This window comes from Chrysochloris asiatica, unplaced genomic scaffold (genome assembly GCF_000296735.1).
Source record: "Chrysochloris asiatica unplaced genomic scaffold, ChrAsi1.0 scaffold00130, whole genome shotgun sequence".
NCBI lineage: Eukaryota > Metazoa > Chordata > Mammalia > Afrosoricida > Chrysochloridae > Chrysochloris > Chrysochloris asiatica.
Window position 1 is genome coordinate 4,857,599 of NW_006408648.1, and position 11,259 is coordinate 4,868,857.

Sequence of the window (11,259 nt, forward strand, 5' to 3'; positions counted from 1 at the left end):
AAACACACAATGAAAATGATATTAATTTTATTGCATCATTTTACTGACTAGAACGCCAGACTTAAGAGTGAATATAAGTATAAAAATAACCAAATTCTTACAAATAATACTTTGCCGCTACAGTACTGAATAATTAGTGGAGGTTGCAATTATAGCACAACTTTAAATAACATTCTCATAGTGGATTTAACACAATCAATCAGGGGCTAAGGTTTAAAGATTTACAGAGAGAAGTTGAGACAATGGGAAAGGTCAAAGCTCGTAATCCATTTATATGCTTCATTTAACCATGAACTCAGCAACACACACATGAACAATACTCACAGCAACCCATGATGAAATATTAAATTTCCCTTTAAAACACGCCAAGGTAACACAAAGATAAATGAGTCGGGTTAGTGTCTCAGGGTCGACTGGTTTGACCCCTTCCCTGTCCTGTCCCATCCTCTCCACCCAAGAGCCCTGTCCCTGAAGCACGTAAGATGCATCCAAAGACTCAACACAACCAGAACCTCATGTGAAGATTCTTTGAAATGTCCTCTTTAAAACCATCATCTCTTTGTAGACCTAAATTGCCCCTTCGGTTTCACAGGCTTAGACTATGAACAGTTTACACTAGATACTATGGATTGTAACACTATTGAAGAGATACTTTATAAAACAAATCCATTGGCATTTAATACTTAAATGGCCCTAGTATTTTAACAACAGGCTTCCTTGTCCAGGGATTTGAGAACAGAAAAAGGAAAAAGAATACATACCCAAACCCCACAAAGTCCTAGCTATTCCCCAAACTGCACAAGAGCCTTAGAATGATAGGGTGCCTGGCCATGTTTCTAAAAAATCCAGGCCAGCACCTCACACCTGCTACACCAAAGCCACTTGTCAAAACGTTTTGTTTTGTTTTGTTTTTGTGACTAAGCACAAGTCTACCACTATTGTCTTAATGATAATCACCAGCGTCAAAGACATAGATGCAAAAACAACCAAGGAAGGCATTTCCCAAAAAGGGGATTTAACATTTTTTTTGCACTTCATGCTACTCAGTTGGCTATTGCTTGGTAGCATTTAGGCTAAGAAAACCAAGAATTTATTTTTAAGCGCATTCTCTCTTGTTCTCTTTGGATAGTGATGCCTCTGGTGGGCAGGAGACGCAGGATGGGATAGAAGGTACAAAGGAGCGTCAGGTAGACTGGGACTAGAATCCCAGCTCTACTCATATAAAGCAGATTACTTCTCTGAAGGTTTCTGAGAAATGGGCATTTTCATGCCTACCTCTCAGGGGTGTTTGAGGCCAAGTACCTTGCATGGAGTCGTGTCATGGGAGGAACATATGAAAAAATGTTAGCTGTATCCTCCTAGTAAGCAGAATCTAGTGCCCCGGCCTGGTTCATGAGGGAAAGATGAGGAGAGGAAACATTACAGAGCTGCTTTTCACCAGGGCCCTGGCTAGGGGTGCTTTCCTTCCCATGGCAGGACACCTGACTACAGACTTTACCTTCTCACCCCATCAGGTGGTGGAGGCAAAGGGCTTGGAGACCCCTTAACTTGAGGCTGCTGGGTCACCTTTCCCAGGGGGACTAGAGTCTTCCTCTGGCACCAGGACCCCATTTTGGCACCCCAGGCTCTGGAGGCCCTCACTTTACTACTCTGTTCTTAGTCTCCTTCCCTGAAGGGGAAGCCTTCCGCTCTGTCCGGGTCACCCCTCTGGGCTCTCCCATGCATTCAAACTGAGGTGCCCGCCCTTCCCAGGAACCGGTGGCAGAGCAAAGGGGCAAAGCTGGTAAAACAGGACCCTGGGGTTTGCACTAGGACTTTGGAGGTTAAGTTCTTCATCCACAAAAGGAAGGAACTGGGGACACAAAGGGTGGGGGCAGGACATAGGGGGTTACTGATTGGGGGGCAGTAAAGTTCATTGATGCTCTTCATTTTAATCCCCCATCACTCTTCACTTTGCTTTTACAGAGAGAAGCCTGGGGCAGAGTGGATATTGATTTTGAAAACCACCTTATGGCGCTTACATGTCCTGAGTGTTACAAACACTTAAATGCACTCAGCTGCGAACTGGAAGATGGGAGGTTTGAGTTCACCCAGAGATGCCTTAGAAGAAATGCCTGATGATCAACTTCACGACCTTGAAAACCCTATGGAGGACACTTCTGACACCTAAGGGGTCACCATCAATTGAAGTCAACTCGATGGCAACTGGTGGTGGTGGTGTTTACACAAAATCCCCAGGTGCTGAGAGGCCACTAGGCAGCATGTCCCTGATGCAACAATGGGTGTGCTTCAAACGGGCCACACAGGTGCCATTCAGCCTGGCTCTTCCCTACAGAAGCTTAAGCATTGCATGAGTGGAAAGTGTCACTTCTTCCTTCCTCTGACCTTCCACTAGACGTAGGGCCCCATGGTACTCCAAGAGCATCAATCACAGCCCCCAGGCAGGGGCAGATACTGGAACACCTGGGGCCAGAGCTGAGAGCTCCTGGTGTGTCCAGCCCAGCTCTGTTAGTCCAGAGACTGGTGCTTGAGGGATTAACCCTAAATAGGGGTGAAGCCAGACTCTCCTTTCTTCACCTGGTGGGCAGCTAGTGCTGGGAAACAGGAATACTGCTTTTATGCACTTCTTAGAACTTCCTGGCTCTTGGGATGTACTTTCCCCATCCCCTCGGGCTCTTAGAAACTGTAGGGACTATGTTAACTCAGTCTGGCAGGGGTCTCATTTTTCACAGTTACAAAAATACACTCTTAATCCATTCCATATGAACAAAACCTACTAACTGGAAAGCATTTGCACAACTCCCAGGACATTCTTTTCTGGATTGGGAATCTGGTCAAGAATGCTTTTGGGACAGAACACTTCACTGTGTAGAATTTATAGTATTGGATATCAGAGGTGACTGCTGGGAAGGGCAGCAAGTCTGTGACTGCAGGTGAACTGAGTGTAGATCTGTGCTCTCCAGGTAGCTAGATGGAAAGGGCCATTTGACTCTGCAGAAAGATGCAAGACCTAGGATTTCAAAAAGGCAACATGAAGCTCTGAAATTTTAACTTGGCATCCACTGACCAAAACCAGGATTCTTTTTGCATCTGTCCCACGAGATGAGTGTATCTGAGTGCTAAGATGCACTGCACCTGACAAGCATTCCTGTCATGAGAGCGTGATGATGGTGAGCAATGGAGACCATGGCACACAGCAGTAAATGCTTACAACCAGGAGAATGAGGATGACGTAACAATAAGCTCTACATCTGCTCTGACAAGACTATAGAACCTTGAAGAAACATCTCTGCCCCACAGTGGAATTGTTCCCAGTGGCAAAGCCATTTCCAAGAGTGTGACACTGAGCACAAAGCTTCAGGGTGGGGACAATTCTTTTACTTCTGTGTTCTCTCCACGTCATCCAAAACCAGGAGGTTCCAAAAGCAGATGAAGAGAATTTGCAACACAGTCCCATGAGAGGCAATTAAAGACACTAAGCACTAGATAGGTCCTGTGCGTGTCCCCACTCCCCCCAAGCCGGGCAGGACCTACATCACAGGTATAAAGAATAAGACACAGGCATTTTCCTTCCCAAAGGCAAATTCTCAACTACTTAACTGGCCAGAAGTCTATGTCTTCAGTTCTCTGGCACTGACTTGACTTGTAGCCATGTTTCTGGGGGTAACTACATAGTAGTAGAAAGACGTCCAATTACTGGATGAGAAAAGATGAGTGATTTCTTCAATGAACAAATAGCTTTGAGCAGCTGAACGTTTCCATTGGGTTTGTGGACAGGGTTATGGGTATAAATCAAAGAGGAAGATAAACTCACATGAGGCTCCATCCAAGCTCACTATTTGTTCTCAGGAATCCACAGCTTCTCAAAGCACTGGCGTTTCGGGAACTCTCCTATGCTATCAATCACTCTAACCATCTTCAGCTGCAAGAATCACATCACGTTGCTTTTCCTCTCAGACACCACCTGCATTCTGTGCTTCATTTCTAACCCAGCCCCAGCAACCTCCAGCCTCCAAGATGGTGGTCGGAGTCCCAGGCAATGTGTAGTGCCCTCCCTGATTAAAAAAATAAAGTCCCCTCACTCTGCAGCCTGCTAGATCATTAATCACAGGGTATCTAGTCTCCTCAAACTAAAACCACAGACACATGGCTTTGCCCTGACCCAGACTTGTTTAAAGAAGGGAGATTTCATTGCAAAGGAAAGAAAGCAATTTCAAGTAAATGTGCCACCTTGAGAAAAGCAAACTGAAGCTGTATGCTGTGCCTCAGCCATTTCCATTCTTCACTTTGGGGACAGGCTTGCAAACTAGCATAATCAGACCCAGAAACCTATTAAAATCCTCTGTTAAACTGCAGCATCTTCAAATCTTAGTGGTATGTTTAGCATCGTCTGTTGTTTAGCATGTAGGCACCAGGCAGGAAATAACTAGAGCCAGTATTTTGCTTCAAATCAATCACCAAATTGAGGCTTATGGAACCGTCTGAGGAAAAGAGGCCTTCTTTTTTGGATAAGTCTTGAAATAAATTCCAAAGGACACTTCCCCATCCAATTTACTAAAGTGCAAACAAAAGAAAAACCAGGTCCTTGCAATGATGCCTAATGATTTGCCTTAGCTGGCAGTCATCCCTAGCTCTAGAGGCCACGTGGCGGTTACTCTGAGAACTCTCTTGGTACTGGCCCATATTCACATTCACAGTGTCAAATGAGCAGCCTGCTGCGCCACGTCCACAAGCCCTATCCATCCCCTTCCACTGTGGTCACTCCTGTTATGCTTCTCCCCCTTTCTTCTTGCCACTCGAGTGTGGCTCTGACAAGTCCGAGGAGCAGCCATGGGTGGGCTCCATCCTGGTGCGGTCCCAGGAACCTGCTCAGAGCAGCAGGCCCTCCCCTCGCGGATCTGTACTTAAAAGTAATCTCTTCTCCTGCTCTCATCACTGATGAATGAAGGGTTATACTGTCCAGGGAAAATGCAAGAATGCCGCGACCCCGGCAATCCAGTATAGGCCGGGTAGACTCCATTTCGTTCAAGTTCAGGATTCCTTACACCTGTGGGCTGGTGGCCAAAGACAAGAGAACATGTCAAATTATGGATCTTGAATTTAAATTTATAATGAAACAACAACAACAACAACAACAACAACAAACCCAAAATGCTACCTTTGAATAAATGTGGAAAGCAATTAGACATGGCAAAACCAAGACCTGAGCAAAAAGTCAGGATCCTGGGAGAGATACGTTTGCCAATATTTTTAAAGGAGATTTGAAAGAATGAGAATCAGGGCCAGCCCAGTGACTTTGGACTAATGTAAGAAAAGACCTAAATTAAGTCTATGTGATGACGATGGTGGTGGTGGTAGTGGTTATGTGCTGTGGAGTTGGTACTGACTCATAGCGACCCTCCATAGGGTTTCTGAAGTTGTAAATCTTTCTCCCATGGAACAGCTGGTAGTTTCAAACCCCTAACTTTGAGGTTAGCAGCCCGACTCGTAACCACTACGCTACCTTTATGTGATGATACTTTCGTGATTATTGTGTTTTGCAAGTATTCTTCCTTCTCTGCTGAGTAGACAGCTTCATGCTGTAAGCTTAGACTTTGCTTCTACATATGGCTCTGCCTACTATTTCTGAAGCGAAGACTGGGTTCATTTAAGTCCTTGACTATATCTTTTTAAGGCAACTCTTACTAATGCCATGGAAACGTGCAGCTAAGTTTGGTTGTATGACGCCAATGGTGCAGACCCACGTGCTGCTTTACGCTAAGGTTGAAGAGCCTCAGCCAAGGGATGTGAGCGTGAAGGCACACGTGGTTAAGATACCTTCAGTTATTAAAGTATGAAGACGATCCTGTCTAACAGAGCAAAAAGCAAAATCCTGAAGTAGAACTACCAACGGAAACATGTCAAGTAGAGTTTAGTTTGGGCTACATGAATGCTTTCCTTGTATTTCTTACGGTCTCCTTTCAGATTCAGTTTTTGAAATGAACCCATTAAAACAAACAGCACCTTACTTAGTAGGAACTTTCCCCTCCCATCCAAAGTCTGAATCCTCACAATTAATTACCATAGCAACCAGTGGGCTTATGGTTATGGTAAGGAAATTTTCTAGTGCTTTCTGCTCCCGTAAAGATTTATAGCCTCAGAAACCCTGTACAGGATCGTTATGAGTCAGAACCGACTCCACCGCACATAACAACAACAACAGCACCATTAAGTCCCTAGGGGCAGGGTTTCATGTTTATTGTTACAGCTCAAACCACTCTGCAGGGCACAAGAAGTCACTTGCCATCCATTTACTTTTCAGCTCAGGTATCCCTGTGCAACAGTGTTTGCTTTCTGGTTGGTGCAGGGTAATGTGAAATGAACCAGACAGAGCACAGAAATATGACATCACATTATTCAAGACCTACTTTCCCACTGCCAGTGAGTCACTTCTGAGGCTGTAAATCTTTATGGAAACAGACAACCTTATCTTTCTCCAGAGGAACAGCTGATGGATTTGAATCACTAGCCTTGCGGTGATCAGCCCAATTCCTAACCCACAGAGCTCCTTTAAAGACCTACTGAGCAGATAAAACTGGTAGATATTAGAATATGCATAATTGTTATTGGGACTCCTTGTGCGGTGCTGTAGGATAAGCACTGGACTGCGAACGACAAGGTCAGTAGTTCAAACCCACCAGCTGCTCCTCGGAAGCCCTATACAGGTTCACTATGAGTCAGAACCGACTTGATGGCACTTAACAAGGGGTTAATTAGGAAGAAGTCCTGGAACTGCATGATTAAGTGTTTGACTAACCGGAAGGTGAGCGGTTTGAATCTATCAGCAGCTCCGAGGCAGAAAGATGTGGCAGTCTGCTTCCGTGATGACCAAAGCCTTGGAAACCCTGTGGTATAGTTCTAATCTGCCCTGTAGGGTTGCCATGAGTCAGAATCAGCTCCACGGCAATGGGTTTGATTGGTTTGGGAGCAGATCATCTTCTAAACCTCAGAGAAGCCCTTGTTGACAACTACACTGAATTGTTTTCTTACGCCTTCTTCTGTTCCCCCAACTTTAACTACTTAAAGCATGGAAGACCAGAGATAAAAACCACAGGGCCAAGGACTACATACTCTAAATTATTTCTACTTTTCAGTTACTATAAGTCAAAAGCAAGTTTGGTAACTAGAGGGCTATTGCTACAACCCCTAAAAGTACTGTGCCCTATGGACATACAAAAGGGCTTCAAAAAGTTCATGGAAAAATTCCATTATCTTTTCATTCAATTTCCCATGAACTTTCTAAAGTCCGGCTCTGCCCCCCACATCCAAATGTCAAAACTTGGAAATATCATGTAAATAGATCATAATTGAATATTAAAGTACATAAATAAGAGACAGCTGGTACTATTGTCTTTAAACTTTAACTAGCTGGAATGCGTTCATTACCACAAAACAGCATTCCTTTACTTCTCAGAGGAAATGTGGAGCCCTGAGGTTGTACCCAGCACTGGCATACATACTGAGTAATAGACATCTGTCATCTGAAGGAGGTTTTTGGTACTTCCATTCTCATGCATTTCAATAGCTTCCCGGCCCCATTCTTGTGAGCGAGGGTTCTTGGGGTACTCAGCATATGGAGACATTTGGAAATCCCCACTTTTGAAGATAAGCTTGCTTAGGTCATTTTTATTTTTCCTGTTGGGTCAAAAAATAATTGAAAAGTTAAATGAATGAGTTCTGTAAAGAAATATCTATCACACACCAACGATCATTTTAAAGGGTCAATGAGATGGTAAGCCACCATTACATTTCTTTATAACTGTCCACTAAGGGTTTCACGGTTGGCAGTTCAAACCCACCAGCCCCTCTTTGGAAACCTTATATAGGGCACTCTGAGTCTGTACCAACTTGATGGCACTATAACAAAACAACAAGAACAAACATTTGTGATGCTAAAGAATAAGCATTGAACTGATGATGGTAAAGTCAGCAGTTCAAACCCATCAGTTGCTCATCAGGAGAAAGATAAGGCTTTCCGCTCCTGTAAAGAGTTACAGCCTCAGAAACCCTGTACAAGGTCCCAATGAATCAGAACAGACTCAGTGGCAGACTATGGTGTTGCTGTTAAGTGCCGTGAAATCAGTTCTGACTAATGGTCATCCTCTATAGGATGTCCAAAGTGCAGCTGGTAGGTTTGACTCACTGACCTTGTCATTAACAGTCCAGTTCTTATCCCACAGCACCAAGGACCAGATTATCAGACCAGAGAGGACAAAGACAGCTGCAGTGGGGGACAGTCTGGGGGCTTAGATCAGAAAGGGGACACAGATCACTGAACCTTGACGGTAACATGAGTCATAACTTCACAGAATGCTGGAGCCAGAAGGACCCTCAGTCCAATGATTCCCAACCTGCCTTAGCATCAGAATTTATTTGGCAAGTGTCTAGGTTCATACAGTTATTGAACTAGCAACTCTGGTTCAGTGAAGAGATGTGAGTTGTCCCTTGGATCACATTTTGGTATTAGAGAGCTAGGACTAGAATCCAGGCCTCCTGGTCAGTGCTGACATCAGAAAAACAGGCTATCTTGTGAGCAATGCCTCCTGCATATTTATTTATCTGTATATATTCTCATTTCAGCAGATCAGGACAACTGTGGGCCAGCCTTCCTACTAGGGAGACTTTACTGGTGTTAGTCACATATCTATAATGGGCCTTGGACCACACATTTCTAATGATATTTGCCCTGGGTAAGGTGATAATCTCAAAGTTCTTCCTTCTGCCTCAATTTCGTATAAATATATTTTGAGGGTAAGGCATGAAATGACTCAGGATTATAAAACCAAATGTCTAGTGTGTGGGATAGGCGTTGGCTCCTCTTCCAAGTTCAGAACAGACCTGCAACTGTGTTGTTTCCTGTCCGGTCTCAAACAATGACTTACTCATTTACAACTCCCTTCCCTTCCCAATAACCATTAACTACAAGCACCTTCCCCCAAATGGCGACAGGACACTCAGCAAATATAAGGCTGAAAACAGATCATGTGCTCAGATCCCTGCTGGAGTCTTGGTGGAGCAATGGTTAAGCATTCAGCTACTACCAGGCATGTCGGCAGTTACTGGCCACCACTCATCAGGAGAAAGATGTGGCACTCTGCTTCTATACAGATTAGAGCCTTGTTGGGGAGACCCGGGAACTCCTGAGCAAATGAACACTGCCCTAGCCACTGGGGGCTAGAGCTGAGAATGAAGCAACCAGCTGAAATGAAGTAGGGGGAGGCACGCAAGAAAATCCAAACTTGCAGATAGTACCTATTTGACCTACCTTGGATGGCTTGATGGTCAGAACTCAACTGGAGAAGATAAAGAAGTTTGATACAGGAAGTACAAATTGCTATAATTTGATGAACTTGACCTTTGCTTATGAATGTAGTTGCTCAAAATAACAACCAAGAGGAAACGAGTCTTCATATCAAGGATCAAGCCTATCCCCTTAGTACACAGGATTGATAGGGATAGGCAACTTAGACATTGGGTACCTAAAATGGGAGTGCGGGCGGCGGTGGGTGGGCTATAAAGGCACCAAGTGGCTAGTTTATATGTTTTCAAGGGAGTTTGGTTTCCAGAGTGAGGGTGGGGTGGAGGTAGAATCCCCACTGAATAGTTTTCATCTTGTCTAGATGGGTCTAGTGAAAGGAGATGGGATAGGACTCTTTGGGTCCAGTAATGAGTAATTGTTACCATGACTAATTGCAATTGCCACAACTGTAAAGGTAGAAGTTGTGTAACAAAAAGAGGGGAGTAGTTAATCTTACATTCCAGGCAGAGGACCATAAGGCCATCAAGAGGGAAGAACATGAGCGGATCATGGGGTCCTAACCAGAGAAGCAGCAACACCAGAGACGGAGGCAGAGGTGATGGCATGGAGAAACAGAGCAACTGAGGACTCTAGACTCCTGGAAAGAGAAAGACTATGTGCTGGCAGGCAGAAGGCTGGCTTGCAAATTGTGCCCTTTGATTGTTTAAATGATTATATATTCCTGCGTGTTTTTGTGTACATAAACAAAACAGGGAATAGAGACAAATACCATTATCAATGACACATGGAGGGGATTGTAATCATCGTAATGAAACCAAATACGATTGGTTGAATGCAAAACCAGTGTTCTGTCATATAAGCTATCACTCAATTCACAATAAAAGTTAAGGAAAAAACCAAAACCACAACAGATGATAGGCTTGGGAATCCCAAGGGGCAGTTCTATTCTGTTGCTAGGAGTCAGAGTTGATTTGAAAGCAATGGGTTCAAGTTTTGTTTTTGGTTAGGTAACTGCTCCTAGTCTCATACCCGGAATTTTAGCTCCACGCATACAGTTTATCTTTGACAGCTGGATGGCAATTTGGCAAATGATAGGCAAAGGCTTAGTGTACTGAGAGATCTCCATTCTGAATGGGTTGTTGTTAAGTCTGTAGAATCTGTAGAGTCAGTTCTGACTCACAACAACCCTTATGAACAACAGAACGACGCACTGCCACGTCCTGCTCCACCCATAATCGTTACGTTTAAACCCATTGTTGTAGCCAATGCGTCAATCTATCTTGTTGAGGGTCTTCCTTTTTTCCACTGACCCTCTACTTTACCAAGCATGCTGTCCTTCCCCAAGGACTGGTCACTCCTAAGAAGTCCAAAGTATATGAGACAAAGTCCATCTTTGCTTCTAAGGAGCATTCTAGTTATATTTGGTGGTGGTGGTTATGTGCCATGGAGTCAGTTCTGACTCATAGTGACCCTGCACAAGGTTTTCGAGACTGTAAATCTTTATGGGAGCAGAAAGCCTCATCTTTCTCCCGCGGAATAGCTGGTAGTTTCGAACTGCTGACCCTGAGGTTAGCAGTCCGATTCATAACTACTATGTTGCCAGAGCTCCTTTTTGTTTAGTTCAAGACAAATTTGTTCATTTTTCTGGCAATCCATGATATATTTAATATTCTTCTCCAGCATCATAATTGAAAGACATTAAAATCTTCAGTTTTCCTTATTCATTGTCCAGCTTTCATAAGACATGAAGTCACTGAAAATACCATGATTATAAGACTATAGGTGGAAGCCTGAATCACATCCAGATCTCCAGAGATGGGAGATTTCCGCTTGAAAGGACAAGCAGACCAACCTGGAGTGGCTAGAAGAACAGAAGATGCTTCTTGAAAGAAAGACCTACAGGAAAAATATAAAACAACATAGGCAGACCAACTGTTACTACAAGAATAAGCAACATGCTT

At 44.0% G+C, this 11,259-nt stretch overlaps 1 protein-coding gene across 1 annotated transcript in view; it reads right to left on the reverse strand.

Moving 5' to 3' along the window:
- Positions 1-4,904: 4,904 nt before the first annotated feature.
- The window catches only part of HEG1 (heart development protein with EGF-like domains 1), a 75,609-nt gene continuing 69,254 nt past the window's right edge, over positions 4,905-11,259 (reverse strand). Inside the window, exons 16-17 of the mRNA XM_006869430.1 lie at positions 7,500-7,674; positions 4,905-5,054 (exon numbers count right to left, since the gene is read on the reverse strand). Of these exons, the coding sequence (XP_006869492.1) occupies positions 4,905-5,054; positions 7,500-7,674 (325 nt within the window). The remainder of the gene's footprint in view (positions 5,055-7,499; positions 7,675-11,259) is intronic.